At 53.9% G+C, this 15,435-nt stretch overlaps 1 protein-coding gene across 1 annotated transcript in view; it reads left to right on the top strand.

The window, feature by feature from the left end:
* Nucleotides 1-13,576, top strand: part of MAP2K3 (mitogen-activated protein kinase kinase 3) — a 17,644-nt gene extending 4,068 nt beyond the window's left edge. Inside the window, exons 2-13 of the mRNA XM_009583837.1 lie at nt 1,227-1,259; nt 1,676-1,745; nt 3,643-3,691; nt 6,607-6,720; nt 7,217-7,336; nt 7,817-7,933; nt 8,094-8,145; nt 8,973-9,100; nt 9,742-9,819; nt 12,021-12,160; nt 12,966-13,011; nt 13,493-13,576. Of these exons, the coding sequence (XP_009582132.1) occupies nt 1,227-1,259; nt 1,676-1,745; nt 3,643-3,691; nt 6,607-6,720; nt 7,217-7,336; nt 7,817-7,933; nt 8,094-8,145; nt 8,973-9,100; nt 9,742-9,819; nt 12,021-12,160; nt 12,966-13,011; nt 13,493-13,576 (1,031 nt within the window). The remainder of the gene's footprint in view (nt 1-1,226; nt 1,260-1,675; nt 1,746-3,642; nt 3,692-6,606; nt 6,721-7,216; nt 7,337-7,816; nt 7,934-8,093; nt 8,146-8,972; nt 9,101-9,741; nt 9,820-12,020; nt 12,161-12,965; nt 13,012-13,492) is intronic.
* Nucleotides 13,577-15,435: the final 1,859 nt, after the last annotated feature.

Here is a 15,435-nt window from a genome sequence, read left to right as displayed (position 1 = left end):
CTCCTCGCCTGTCCCCTCCCTTGCCCGGCAGCCTTCGGAATGCTGGACTTTGTCCGCATGCCTGTTCCCAGGAGCCAGGCAGGTAGGAGCCGCTTTGAAGGGCTGTCCAAGGCCACTCCGAGCCGTCGGCTCCCAGCCCGGTGCCTGGAGCACATCTTGCTGTTCGTGCTTTTTTAACGCATCTTCTAGGTCTGTGCAGCCAGAAGTGCCTTTAGCTGCAAAGCGCAGCTGCCCCCTGATCTCTCTTGGGGGGATCAGGACTTGGATGCTCTCAGCTGTATCACTTCAGCCCCCATCCCAGCCGTTTTCCCAGCGAGCTGGGGTAGGTGGGTGAGCTCTCTGCTGATGGAGGAATGGCTGGGGCCTCGGTGAGCAGCCTGGGGTCGGCGGGGGCCGCGGTGAGCAGCCTGGGGTCCGCAGCACCGCAGGGAGCTGATTCTCAGCCCTGCACGGGTCTCCTCTGCCCGTTGCTGCCCGCTGGCCCCCTGTGCCCATTATCTCTTGTCCCTGTAGTTTCATCTGCAGGTGTTTGGCCTGCCCTGGACCTGCCTGAACCCCATTTCCCTCTGCAGCAGTGGGTGATGTTATCTTAGTGCTCTTTGGAGTTGGGGAAGAGAGCATCCTCTCGCCGGTCACTCCTGATGGGGTCGTGCCTTGTCTGGTGGGGTCTCAGGCTCTGCAAGCCTGGGTTTGTGGCCGGTTCACTTGTGGTCAGCTCCTGTCTGGTTTTGCCCTGGTTTCCCTTCGTTGTGTGTGGGGTGTCCCCTCTCCTGCTGGGACTAACTCCTTGGTTTTGCTTGAGGTCTGATGGCTGTCGCGCTCCATGCCAGCTCCGACCCGCGCTGCAGCACGGGTCTGGCTCTTCCCAAGAAGGCCTGGGTGGGGGCCGGGGGGCTGTGGGGCAAGGAAGAGCTGGACAGGGAGCGTTTTCGGGAGCCCTGTGCATCACTAATGGCGTGGGGACCTCTTGTGGCTGGAGAAACGGGGATCAGGCCAGGCTTGGCTAGGCCGGGCTCTGGCAGCCCGTCTGCCTCCCTCTGCCTGCAGCGCAGGCGGGAGGGCTCTCCTTGGGCCCTGCGTGGGACCCGGAGGGGCTCGGGGTTGGGACCCTGAGGGGTACGGGGTTTCCGCGGGGCTCCCTGCGTGGGACCCTGAGGGGTACGGGGTTGGGACCCGGCGGGTCTGGAGCATGAAGGCTGAGCTGGTGTCTCCCTTCTCTCTTTCAGATTCCAAAGGATCCTTGGAGCCGCACAAACCGGGTAAGTGCCCAGCAGAAATCACAGCTTTAACCCATCTCCTGAACATCAGCAATTAAAATCCCCGAAGAGAGGGGACTGTTAATGGCCGTGAAGGGTAAAGAGCACTTTTGGGGTGTCTGAGGAGCGCTGCAAGGCAGTGCTTGGCTGCGAGACTTGGAAAATGGTCTCTGTCAGTGCACCCCTGGTAGTTCTGCGGGCAGGTGCTTGACAGGGACATTGAGACCCACTTGTGCTTCTGGCTCTTGCCTGAAATTTTGGGCAAATGGTCATTAGCGCTGTGACTGTCATCTTGCCGTAGCTGCACAGTGTAGGGGATCCAGTCCCTGCCTCCCCTACCTGGTGGCTGCAGGCAAGAGGATGCTTGAAGGAAGTAAAGTGAAAATGCCGGTTGCTTACATGTGCATCTTCTCTTCCAGTGAAAAGCAAGAAGAAATGCGATCTGAGGATAACATGTATCCCCGTCAAACAGCCTGTTGCCCACACAACGTAAGTGTTTCTGCTGCTTAAAGCAGCCAGCAGTTCTCCGGAGCTGGATTCGGTGCCATCTCAAGGGGAATGGCCCATGAAGACTTCACAAAATCAGCATAGTTAATTTTTACTTTAAGCTCTGGCTTGTGGGTGATGAGAAGGAGTTACGTATGCACGTGTGCGTGCAGACACATGCACAGCGTGTGTCTCTCTGGGAGGTGCCTGTTTGATTTGAAATGGCTGAAAGGCAAAGGACGGGTGACTGCTGGGAAACTCTCTTCAGTCTTTCTGGCATGGCTGTGCCGATACCAAAGAGCAAAGACCTGGTGGAGAGAGCAAATCTGCCCAAGGGAAGAAGAGGGGAAGGTTTTTAGTGCAGGGCAAGAGAAGAGGTGGTGGCAGCTGGACCACGGCAGGAGCAGGGGGGGTGAGGGTTTGGGGGGTGCTCTGCATGGCAGGGCAACTTCCCCCTGACCTGTGCATCAGGGCTAGTTTGAGGTCTTTGCAGCTCCTCGCCTTGGTGCAAGGAGGACACAGACATCTTACTGTTGTTGTGCTGCTTGGTGCCGGAGGCTGGTGCCCAGCAGTATCTCAGGGCACTGGAATTCCTCTCTGCCCTGTTTGCTTCGTGTGACTGATGCTTGTTACGCTGTGGGAGAGAGCCCAGGGTAGCTATGCTTGGTTTGACGAAGAGCAGACGGCTAAAATTCCTCTTCCGTGGTGTGCTTCTAAAACACCTTGGGCTGCGTCTCCACCGCTGAGCCTTGTTTGCTCCAGAAACCCTTTATAGAGACCCTTCCAGCTCCAGGAAAGCAGTGAAATCCCCGAAGGGCAAATATCACTACCGAAAACCCCAGGTAGATAGGGCAGATCTGTCGGAGGGAGAGCCAGGGGAACTCCCCCATTAATGCTGTGCAGTCTAGCATGCACACGCCGAGCCCTGCATGCAACAGCCACCTCCTTCCCCCACGGGTGCATCTGTCTCTGCTCCTATCTGTGTTTGAATTTCCCCCGGAGAAGGTGTCACACCAGAGTTTGCGGGGCGCTTGCATGCCCAGAGCAGTCATGTAAAAGCTGGTGCAAGCTATCCACAACTCCTTTTCTCTGTGCTTTTCAAGCTGCAGTGCAAATATTTGCGCAGTGCAAGGCTTTTGCTGTGAGCCTGAAGTACTTCCTTGAAGCCGGAGGTTGCCGTATTGCTCTGATGGGAATTGGGAGGCTAAACCAGTTGGGCAATCTCCACTCTTAGAAGGTCCCAGGGGATGGGGAGAGCAGAGAAGTGAGGCACGAGGGACAAAACACTCATGTTGGCTCTAAAAGTACCGTGCTGTCCATAATGGGAAGTGGGCAGCAATGAGGAAAAAAGCCATGAAGGAAGACTTTCGCCTGCACCGTGTTGTGCAAAGCATGACACTGAAGTGCTGCCTGCTCTGCCTGCCACGCTGCCTGAAACAGGCCTGCGAGTGTACACAAATGACTCACGGGTGAGGAATTACCTGTTGTTGCCTCGGTGTGCGTTTCGGGCTACGTGGCTGTCCTGTTACAACACCTGCCTGTCAAAACATGATAGCTGAGTTGCTCTGCCACAGAAACGTCTCATCCCATCGGTCTCGGTTCCTCAGGCTCCTGAGCAGGGATGGTTTTGTAGCCTGTTGGTTTGATGCATGTCTCACCTCGCTGACTCTCTGGGGTTCTCGCTGGCTGCGTGCTGCGAGTGCCTCGTGGGTGTGAGTTGAGGTGTTACTGGCACGATTAGAGCATTTGTCAATCTTTGGAGGGGGCTGGTCTGAACCCACGACAACAAGGCACAGTGGAAAGCAGCGGCTGAAAGTGCTCGAAGGAACATGAAACCTGGCTCTGGCCAAGAGGGTTAATGAAGCTGGGCTTTCTCCTGACACTCTCTCTTTTCTTGCAGGCCCCCGAGGAACTTGGACTCCAGAGCGTTCATTACCATTGGAGATAAAGTACGTGTCAATATGGTTTATTTTTCGCTTGCTTCCAATTTTATTTGCCCCTTCTATGAGGAGTTTTATGGATCATGCCTGACAACCTGTCAAATCATATCTTGAGATTTCAGAGCATCCCATGAGAAGGACAGTGCCGTCCTGGTGCAGCCTCATGGGATGCATCTTTGCAGGGGTGAGACATCCTACAGCAGGACCTTTCCCCTGTGGAGCGATGGGGTCTCTATGTGTATTTAGAGCAGTGACTGTTGGGGAGCTGAACATGTCACCCTGCTTGCAAGACAGCTCGTCTCTGAGCCTGTGTGCTCGCTGGCTGGTCTCTCCTGCCTGCGGGCAGTCCCTGTCAGGTGGGTGTCAAAGGCTGGGTGTGCAGTTTTGTCCATACTGGGAGATGACAGTGGTCCCTTGACAGCCCCACTGGCCACCTCAGACTGAATGCACAGACCCAGCCCATCCGCCCTAAATTAGCGTGGCTTTGCTGCGTGCTCTGGCTGCCCAAACAAAGTCGCCTTTGTCCTGCTGACCCGCAGGGCTGTGTTACTGCCCGTGGCCCAGGAGAAGCTGGGCACAAAGCTTCTCTCTGGCTCTCCAAAGCCTTTCCCAGTGACCTGATGAAAAACACTGCTAGAAATAGCCACTGCCTCTCTTTTATTTCATTCTCTTGTTATGGGCTCTTCTAGGGCTGCAGAAGGCTGTTTGCAAATGAGCTAAAAATACCATGTATTGGATCAGCCCCGTATCTAGCTGCTTACCTTCCAGGCTGGGAGGTGGCTCGGCTGATGGGATCTGGGCCCCTCGGTCTTGCTGCAAGGTTTTAGGGTTAAGGGACAGATAGGAGAGGAGAGAGGGGAAAGGAGAGGAAGTTTTGGCTGCGTCCAGGGAACAACCCTGCTGCCTGTATAATTTTCTGGCCATTGTGTTGTGGGTATTAATAGCTTGGAGAGAGATGCTCTCTGTAACAGCCTGGGCATGGCGTCTGCAACGGGAGAGTGCTGTAGCTTGGGGAAAGCTCTCTAGACTCGCTTCCTTCCCTGCTCTGTCTGTGCTGGTGTTTGCAGGAGGGATCTGGTCCAGGTATTTTTGGAGTGATGCAATGTGAGATGGAGGAAGAGGGCTTGGGCAGAAGGCGAACTTTGGGCCGTGGGGGTGGATGATGGACCTCGAGTCCATTGGATCCGTGCAGGTGATGCCCTGCGTCCCCACTACCGGCTCAAATGCCTCAGAGCACGGGGTGAGCGATGCCAGGGAGGGGAGCGCTGGCTCTGTGGGTGCATCGCCTCTGTTGCTGGGCAGGGCGATGCTGGTTCCTGGAGCGTGCTGGGAACCGCCAGCTTCTGGGGAAGCCTTGTGCTAAATGCCAGGAAAAAAAAGAAAAAAAACCCTACAATAACCTGGAACAACTGCAGAACACGTGTCCTGAAAAGCACCACCAGATCCTTCCTGGAGGCCCCTGCAGGAGCTGCGAGCCTGAACTGCTCCTCTGCCAGCTGCCCGGGGCGGCAGGGTGGGGGGTTGGATGTGTCCCCGTTAGCCCCGCTCTCCTCACTTCTGCATCCACCGTCCTGCCCAGGAAAGGGCCGGCACTTTCCTGTGCTGGGCAGCGCATAGCTCAGCGCTGAGCTCAAGCACAGACCTCTCTTGCTCCCTGCCTCGGCCGCCTGCCAGGCACATCTGCCTCAAATAAACGGAGCTGGGGCTGGTGGGAAGGTCTGGTGGACCTGGTCGCTGCTGGCCATGCTGTGGCCAGTTTTTTTTTGGGGAGCTTGCTGGCCAGGAGCCCGGCAGCCACATCTCCCAGCTTGGCTCCTTAATGCCAAAGGCTGTTTCCTCTCCGCTCTGGGCGTAGCTCGCAGGCACGGTATCCGGTGCTGTGCCGTGGATGTTTCCCACCCTTGCTGCCTTTGTGGCTACTGGGGCAATTTGGCATCCTGGTATTATATTTTTGTTCCCTGAGACCGGAGGAAAACTGGAGGCTGGATAAAGCCTGGCTAAAAGAAGGCCTGTGACTTATTAGGAGCGATGAACGCAGCGTCCAAAAATAGCCCATGTCTCACTCAAACAGTTTGTGCCCTGCCCAGCAGAGCAGGCAATTAGAGTAACACGTCTTTAGGGAAACTTGTTCGTGGGTTGCGCAGGAGCTCGCTGGCTCCCTGCTGCGCGGGGCACTCGCTTGTCTGCGCACCGGCGATGGGTTTTTTCCAGCTTGAAGCGAGACTTACGTAGTTGCACTCACCTGAGCTCCTTCGTTGGTGCTAACTCACGTTTTACCTTGCTGGCTGCTTTCTGATGGTGGGAGAAAGTATCAAAAGCAGGTAAAACTCATGTGAACTCCTTGATGATTAGGAATTGGTGGCTGTGTGCACCATCCCATCGAAGAGAGGCTTTGCACAGGCGGAGGTGTTATTAGACACGTAGGTGTGTTTGTGACCGATGATCTCTAGGGATGTGGGGCGAGGTGGGGGATCCCTGGCTGTGCACGGGGATTTGGAGCTGTGGCAGAGGCTCCTGACTGCTGCCCATGTTGGCACGGGAGCTGTTAAAATCCTGCAAGCAGTTCAGCAACTGCAGAAATACCCTTGGGTGGGTAATCCCGAGCAGGCAGAGAGGCACCAATCTTTGGTGCCCTTTCCAGTGGCAGCGTGCCCTGGCTTAAAGGATGGAAGTCCTGATCTCTAGCTGCAGAGGGGGAATTAAATGAGCCCGGAGTGAGAGGGTTTGGGCTCTGGTTCAACAGAGCAAAAAATATACCTGTGTTCTCCAAGCGTGGTGCCTCTGGTACATATAGCAGGTGGTAGAGTCCTGTAGGTACTATTGTTTGGAAGTGCTCTGCATGAACGAGCTGCAAACGTTGGACCTCTGCTGATGTCCTTGGTGATAAGCGTGCCCGTGTCTGATTTTTGTCTCTCTTCTTTAAGAACTTCGAGGTGGAAGCTGATGACCTGGTGGCAATTTCAGAGCTGGGCCGTGGGGCCTACGGCGTGGTGGAGAAAGTCCGGCACGCGCAGAGCGGCACCATCATGGCCGTGAAGGTGAGGACAGCTGCTTGCTGAGGGAGATGGAGGTCAGGACGTGCAGCTCCAACGGAGCGGAGAGACTCTGCTGAACTCCACTGGTCGTGGCAAAATGGGGACAGACTTGTCTCGGTTGGGCAGCATCTGGTATCCCTGGTGTGGCTTGGCTGTTGGAGGGTCTGTGCTGATACCAGCTGGACACTGGGGGGTTGATCAGCAGGCTCTGAAAGCCAGGTTTGGTGCCTGCAGTTAGATAGTGCAAGGTTTGGATGTCAGAGTGGCTCTCCAGGCTGCTGGCCTGATCCTGCATCTGCTGAAGAGCTTGCCGAGGGTTTGTCATTCATTAAGGTGCTGTCTGGAAGAGGGAATCTGGGCATCTCCTGGGGTGCTGCTGGCTGCAAAATAAGCCCAAAACACTTACCCTGGCCTCAGAACCGCAGGTCCACTGAGTCAGCCCGAGGGATAATGGTGTTATCCTACGTACATCAAACCTCTTCTTTCATATTTGTCTCAGAGAATTCGAGCGACTGTGAACACTCAGGAGCAGAAGAGGTTATTGATGGACTTGGACATCTCCATGAGGACAGTTGACTGCTTCTACACCGTCACCTTCTACGGAGCCCTCTTCCGTGAGGTACTGAGCTGGCGGATGGCTGGTGGGCTGCGTGGCACCTGGGGCCCCTGCGATTGTGCTGAAGGCACTAAACTGTCCCAAACCACCTTTGCTTTCTTCAGCCCAGCTGGGCTGTATGAGATGCTGCCATGACTTAAAATCAAAGGTTTGCCTCCATCAGGCAGTGTTGAGCTAGTCCCATTCCTCACTTTCATGGCAAGTGCCCAAGAATATTGTCCACATCCTGGACTGCCTTTGGAATAGACCCTCAAAGGGAGCCATCGCAGGTAGTTTTGGTGGTACCTGGACATCTGTGCCCATCACTATCCAGTGCGGAGCCCGTGTGCTGGTGGTGTGGCCAACAGCGGCCGTGTGGCAGGGGCCTTGACTTGCCTCGTGTGGAAGGGGCAGTGTGTGTTTGTCCATCCGTCCCCACCTCTCCCTTCAGCTCCTGGGGATTTCCAGGGAATTCCCTCTCAACTGCTTTCTCTCCACCTGCAGGGCGACGTGTGGATCTGCATGGAGCTCATGGACACTTCGCTAGATAAATTTTACAAGAAAGTACTGGAGAAGAAGAAAACCATCCCTGAAGACATTTTGGGGAAAATGGCCGTGTCTGTGAGTGCCTCTTGGGTTCTTATGTGATTTTGTGCATTCCCTGAGCCTGTCAGAGGTCTCTGTTCAAGCTCATGGCATGTGGAAACGGGTGGTGTGTTTGCAGTGGAAGGCTGGTGCTGTGTGTGATTAATGGATACTCTTTCACTGTGTTTGTTCCCAGATTGTACGAGCTCTGGAGCATCTGCACAGTAAACTGTCCGTAATCCATAGAGGTAGGTACTGGATGGAGTTAGCCTGATGTGGCTGGAGATCTAGCCTTGAAATAAGTTATGTGAGGGCTCCTTCGCGGGAGATGCGTGCTGTGTGCCTCTGGGATGCCTGCAGTGGGGTCTAATGGTACTTGGTACCATCGTGGACAGATCTACATGCCCAAGGCCTATTCCTGAGGTGTATCCTTCATGCATCTGCTTGCATGATGTTGTTCTCATCCTTCTTTCCAGATGAAGGGTTGAATATAATAACTGAATTCCTCATTACCTGTATTTTTATAGGCATCTCTAGCTCTCCTTGAGTACAGAGATGCATTGAAGGCAGCTCTTGAGGACAAAATCCCCTAGCCTTCCTGGCTGGGTAGTTCTAGCAAGGTGAGGGCTGAAGGAGATCTTGCAAATCACAGCTGGGAATTGTAACACTCAGGTCCTGTTCTTCATCCTGGTATAGTTCCTTGTGCAGTTGTGGACAGATCATGACAGGCATGAGAGAAGACATTCTGAGAACTTGGTAGAGTTGAGCTTTTAAGGCTGTATTGGGCACATAAATCTCTCCTAAGGAGCTGGGCATTAACTCCTCAACATTTTATTTCAACCTTTTGACCTGCCTCATTAGAGAGGAGGCCTGTTCTGCCTGGAGGGGCATGGTTCTAGTTTTACTTGTGAACAACTTTTATTTCAATAAAAGACTGGTGGGGTTTTGTCTCCCTTCTGTTGTGTTATGGCCTGCCTGCTCCCTTCCCAGGTCGGTGGGGAGTTTCCTGTCTTGTCTCAGGCTTTGTGATGCCTCTGCAAAGGCCCAATCTGCCCTCTCCTGCTCTCTCTCTTAGATGTGAAACCTTCCAATGTGCTGATCAACAAGGAAGGACATGTGAAAATGTGCGATTTTGGGATCAGCGGCTACTTGGTGGATTCGGTTGCGAAGACCATGGATGCCGGCTGCAAACCGTACATGGCTGTAAGTGTGCTTGTGTGGACCGGAGCCGGCAGCCTTCAGCTGCCTTCAGCCTTTACTCGAAGAGGCTGCTGCTTAGAAATAAGTCTTGGTTCACTTCTGTCCTGAGATAGAAACCACTTCAGAGTGCTCTGGGCCTCCTGACTCAGCAGAGTTCTCCAAGGATGGGACTACCCTCCCTGTAAGCCCTGCTGTGTGTGTTAATCCCGCAGCAGACTCTTCCTCTGCCACCTTCCATTTGCAGAAGGGTAAAAGACTGGCTGGTGCTGGTTGTGGTGGTTGGAAGGGCTGCTCCTTGTTGGCTAGAAAACGCTGAGTTTTTTTGTGGCAGGATCATTTAATTTCATCCTCTCAAGTCAGTATGAATTTCCCTTTGCCTGTGTGGCATGTGTGGGTAGTTTGTGCTCCTGGGGCAGGGATCATGCTGCAGGGATAGTACAAGTCTCACTCAGGAGCTGGAGGGGAGAGTTTATGTGGGTTGTGTGGAACAATCAGTGCTAGATTTAACCTCAGACCCTGCCTCCATGGGGACATGAGCCAGGGGAGTCCACACAACCCGGGTTTTGAGCCAGAGATTTGCTCTGTGGGGTTTGCACTAGGGAAAACGAGATAGAGTTGTAATATCTTCCATTTTGCTGTTGCAGCCAGAAAGAATAAACCCTGAGCTGAACCAGAAGGGCTACAACGTGAAGTCGGACGTCTGGAGTCTGGGGATCACAATGGTAACACCGAGGGCTTGGACCGGCATCCTGCAGCCCTGGGGTTGGGATGGGGTCTCTACTGGCGGGGCTCTAACCCTGCCGTGAGCGGTGGTATCTGGTGGCTTCACCCCTGGGTGGATGCCCACCAAATGGGGCTAAATTCTGAGCATGATAGCTCAGGGCATGAGATGAATTACCCAGGGCACAGGGTGGTGCTGCTGCCCTGTGCATACAGGGGTACCTCACCCCCGGGGCAAGGTAGCTGTGAGCCGGGACGTGCAGCCAGCATTGCCACCACTGCCGTCGCACTTGCCGAGTCGGTTGGCAAGCTTGCCAGGAGATAATCCATCTTCTGCCCCTTCTGTTTCCTCCTCTCCCTTCTTGCATGTTCCTGCTGGATCCTGGGGGGGATACGTAAAGGTCTGTTATCCCCACGTGGTTCCCTTGTACTCCTCCGCTTGGTTTCACAGAGCTACTTGTGTACAATGCCAGCTCCAAATAGCTCCAGTTAGCTCTGAACTATGTTGGTGTGGATGGCAGACTCCCGGGGGCCGTATCTGGATGACGGGGCTTAGCTGAGCATGCAAGAGTCTGGCTTTTAATTGCTCTGCAGTTCCCCGTGTGCTGGCTGGAGGGGTAGTCAGTGGAGCAGGGTTTGCTGCAGCTGGGTCACAGCTTTCCAGCATGCACCCCGCTCCTGGGTTAGCAAAGCCTTGCAGGAGGATCAGGGTGAGGTAGCCTGCCCTGCTGCAGCGAGGGGTGCTTGTGCATCGTTTGCAGCAAGTCCTGCCTGCAGGGTAACTCAGAGCAGCCAACAGGAAGGGGAAATAGTTTCAGTTCCAAAATCACAGCTGCTCAGGATGGTTTATCTACCTCCTGCAAGAAACAGATCTTGCAGAAAGCAGCTGAAATCTTCTGGCGCCAGAGGACAAAGGAAATCCCAGCTGTTGGCTCGAAGGGGATGCTGCCTGAGAATGCATCTCGCTTTCCAGGAGACTGTCTCTCTGCTGTACATTATTTTCAGGAATTCTTCCTGCGCCCTGTTCGCTGTGACTTGTTTTGGGTGCTGCATCCCTGCGTTTGTGTGTGCTGCACAGATCTCTTGGCAAATATTCCCTCTTCTCCCTCTTCTCCAGATAGTTTTGTCTATAGTGCCAAACCCAAGCCCCTCTCCTTGGTGTCTCCATGCCAGGGCAGAGCAGAGCTGGGCTGGCTGGCTGGAAATGTAATCAGCTCCGGCTTTCTTCCCGAGATGCAGGAAGCTGTGGGATGGGAGACTGCATGAATGACGAAATCTCTCAACCTTTCCAAAGCTGGATGGGAGAGGGGACTTTGCTGAAAGCCTGCCAGCCTGCAGCTGAATGGGGCCCTGACCTGTCTGACACCCTCTAATGTCTTCCTCCTGGGCTGGCTTCCTGGGTTTTTTTATTTCTGAAAGGGTTTGCTTGATTTCAGACCGGCCAGTTCTAGTTGCAGGGCTAATCCAGGCCTTTCCAGGCTGGTGGCTTCATTCAGTTTTCCAGCAGCAAAAGCTGAGCTCCCCAGGCCTGAGCCAGAGGCAGGTGGGGGTCCCTGGCTCTGCCCTGCATCCTTTCAGGTTTCTCATTCCTCCCATCCCATCCCGTCCCACCCTGACAGGTGGGTCTGGAGGTTCTTCTGCCTGTCTCGAGATGGGAGCCCACCCTTGACATGAGGTGACTGCCCAAGAGCTGTGACGGGCTTTTTCCTGCTTGAATGGGTGACAGAGCAGAGGTGACTTGTAGGAAGGACCCAGTAATGGAGGTGGTTTGGCAAAGATCTTCCTAAATGATGTTCTAGCACTTGGTTTTTCTTGGGTTTGTGGATTTTTTTTTTTTTTTTGTGTCTAGTTCATACAATACTAGTCTGAAGCCCAGAGGCTGGCTTATGGAGAGCAAAGCACTTTGGAAGCTGGTGCAGAAACGGCGTGCTGTTATTATCTCTTTAAATAATCCCATTTTACATATCTTCGGTGGCTTCCTGTAAATGCATTAATATGCTGAGCCAGCCTCAAAAGGAGGTATTTTTGGCCTCTGGTTCTTTGTGTTTTCAAAAAAAAAAGTGGTATGACCCAAATTGAAAATGGTTTGTAAGGAAAGAGGTTTTTCAATTTGAATGCGAGCTGGCTGCAGAGGCTGAGGTAGGCAGGCTGCGTGGGGTTGTGCTCGTCCTGGTGTCTCATGTCAGCCTGTCTCCATCCTCAGATCGAACTGGCCATTCTTCGCTTCCCATACGAGTCCTGGGGGACCCCCTTCCAACAGCTCAAGCAAGTGGTGGAGGAGCCTTCGCCCCAGCTGCCCACTGATCGCTTCTCCAAGGAGTTTGTGGACTTCACGGCGCAGTGGTGAGTCTCCAGCAGGGACCGGTGGCTTCTCCCAGCCTGGCTGAAGAGGAGCCCTGATCCGTGGGGGTTGGAACAAAGCGTGGGGCTGGGTTTGTTGTCCTTTTGGAGCCCATTTCTCCCCACCTTGCCGTACTGAGGCTGGTGCTTGGCCACGGCAGGAAGCGCTGCCCAAACTGGTTTTGCTCTCGGCCTGACTCACCCAGGCTGGTTGGAAGGCACGGAGGTTTCTCTTCCCCTTTTGCTGTTGTTGCTGCTGAAATTTTGGTGGTTTCTGGCAAAGCGGCAATGAAACGAGAACGAACCCCTGGCAGCGTCTGGGAGCCTCTGGGTGAAAGCCGATTTGTGGTTTTGTGGGTACCACGTACAGTAGCTGCTCCCCTTGGGGTGTCCCTCTGCTCCCGGTGTGCTGCTTGGAGCTGCCAGGCAGGGGTGAGCCCACCGAGGCAAGGCTTGAACGAGCCTTGAGATGATCTGCCCACCCTATAGATGGTGGGACACCATCTCCTTTCCTCCCCGTTTGTTCTGGTCTGTGCGGACAAGCGAGGCTGTGCGGGGCAGACTGCAGCGAGCTGCTTGGCTTGTGCTTTTTGTGGCAAAACATCATGAGTTGGCCTTTCCCAGTTACCTGCCTGGCCGCTTTGCTGGTGGTTGAAACATGCTTGGCCAAGGAGGGAGAGGAATGGGTGCTGCCCATGAGAAGGATGTCATGTTGATTGGGAAGGGGAGATCCCTTGTGATAGACCACATACAGCAAAAAAAAAAAAAAGATCCTACAGCCTTTTTCTCCCACTTTTTTGTCTTCCAGCTTAAGGAAGAACCCTGCCGAGCGAATGAACTATTTAGAACTTATGGTAAGTGCGAAGCCATTTCTGCTGGCCTTTATCGCAACGCGTTTCAAAAGTCAAACTAATGGTCCAGCAGGTCCTAGGAAAATGGGACACCAGGACACGTGGGTGATTTTTCAGGCACGGAGCAGGATGGGTGTAGTGTGTCTAAGGTGGAAGGGTGTGTTGATGTCATGGGTTGTTAAGGTCAGGGTTTCTAGGTGTTTTCTTCCTCTGTCCTATCTGCTCTTGGTGAGTTTAGGCCTCAAATGATGGTAGTACAGCTGCCAAGGTGGGCTGTCCTGCTGGGGTTGAACCTAGAAATGCCAAACCTGAAAGTGTTAGTTAATCTTTAAGCTAAAGGCTGGCCTCTGTGGGAGCCTGGGGAGGAGGTTGGTGTCCACCTCTCCCCCAGCACCTCGCCAGCTGTTTGACATCCCCCAGGGACTGCTCTTGGGCTTGTCTGTCCTTGGGTGTGAGCTGATGTTGTCTTTGGTCTTGTTGGCAGGAACACCCTTTCTTTACCTTGCACGACACCAAAGAGACTGACATGGCCTCCTTTGTGACCGAGATCCTCGGGGAAGACTCCTAACTCAAACCTCACGGCTTCGTGCAGTCCCCTCCATCCTGGCTTCCCCGCAGAAGAGTGAATGAGGACTTGAGTTAATGGTGGTTTGCACAAATCGCACTTCCCCAACCTGTGGGCATCTCTGGCCCCATCCGGCCTCGCAATCTCTTTTCTCTTTGCCCTGTAAATGAAATCCCCCAGGATGAGCCTTTTGAAGCCAACACCTTTCCAACTAAGCCACAGAGACTGAAGGCTCGGGAATTCCCTGCTGATGCCAGCGTATCCCTCCCGGGGAGAGGACCTTGCCCGTGGTGCCTGAGCGGGGCCAGGGCAGAGGGTGCCAGAGGGCATCTCTCCTCCCCAGCAGCCTGGTGCACAGCGCAGGAGGGTTGTGTTTCTTTTGCTGCCTGGGGAAGGCAGAGAGTAAAAATGCTGCTGCGTTTGCCCCACTCTTCTCCCCTGCCTAGACCCCTTCCCCGGAGTCTGGTCTCGCTCGCCTTCCCTTTGTGCTTGGCTCTCTGCCCCCAGGAGCCTACACAGCTTTTTAGGGGGCTGTGGAGCTCCCCGGGCACGCCGCTCTTCACACCAGAGGCTGTTTCAATGCCGGGCTCGTCTTCGTAATGACCCTTCGAGTAGCACCAGACCAGGCGTCCCCTTCCCTCAATCGATACGCTGCTCCCTTTTGGGGGGGACGGGAAAGGCATTTTTCAATGAGCTTGATGGAAGCTGCAACTCACGCTCTCCCCACGCCTGCCTACAGGACTTCATCCACCACACCGTGCTCCCTTCCCCACACGGGCACAAGGTGATGGAGAGACGAGCAGGTCCCCAGGCGCTGTGTCTCTCCCCTCCAGCCCTGGGCTGGGAGGACGCATCCCCGCTCCGGGCATCTAACGCCTTTTGCAGCCCCTGCCTCCGCCTTCCCTCGCTCCTGGAGAAGACGTTGCTCCATCTGCCTTCCAACCTGGAGCTCATGTAAGACCTCGCACTGTGACACCCACTCGTTTCGGAGGCTGTACTTGCACCCCTCGTGTCCCAAACTGCCATCGAACCCTCCAGCTGCCTGCCGAGGTGTCAGCCGAGATCGAAACCCCAGTGACTCGCATGGGGGCTGCCGACAGTTGTACATTTTATGTCTATATATAATGGACTTTGTAACATGTTTCCTAGTTTTAATCTAACTTGCTATAAATTAAAGCCCTTCTGTGTGGGAGGAGGGAGGAGCAGTTCCTTCTCCGCTAACAAATCCACTGTGAAAACCTGATGTGTTTCCCCACTCTCCCAGCCTGAGCACTCTGCAAGGAGCTACGGGAGCAAAAGGAATTTGTCTTCTACTGTATATGATCACGGGATAAACGCACCGGCTGTGGATTTTGTTGTTGGTTTTTTTTTTAATAGATTGAGTTTTCAGAGGGATTTTTTTCTTTTCTAATATATATTTGTGTGTGTATGTGTGTGCGCAATATATATTATATATTTTTAAATCAATGATGAATGTGTGAATGTCTATGTAGCCAGCAGATTTGGTGAAATGGCTAGCATTTTTCTGGCTAAATTTGGGGTGGTGGGGAAGGGGTCACTAGAAGACACTCTGGGCTAAGACTTTTTTTTTTAAAAAGAAATGCATCTATTTTTTAACTGAATCTTTTAAAAAAATTTTTTCCTGAAATTCATGCCCTGGAGGTCTGGATTTCAGGGTGCATTTCCAGTGTTCAGGGTCCCCCCCACCCAATGAAGAATGATGTCCCCTTAAATTCATTGCTCCCCACTCCTGCGGTCCCGGGGTTTGAAGCAGCGCTGGGGACCCTCTGCCTGGGAACAGGGCTGCTTGACACCATCCGTTCCTGCGAGCTGCTCCCGGGGGAAGCTGCTTCAGGGCAAAT

The sequence above is a fragment of the Fulmarus glacialis genome, unplaced genomic scaffold, assembly GCF_000690835.1.
Source record: "Fulmarus glacialis isolate BGI_N327 unplaced genomic scaffold, ASM69083v1 scaffold23690, whole genome shotgun sequence".
Classification (NCBI taxonomy): domain Eukaryota; kingdom Metazoa; phylum Chordata; class Aves; order Procellariiformes; family Procellariidae; genus Fulmarus; species Fulmarus glacialis.
Note: the sequence above shows the minus strand (reverse complement) of the source record. Positions and strands in the feature narration are given on the sequence as shown.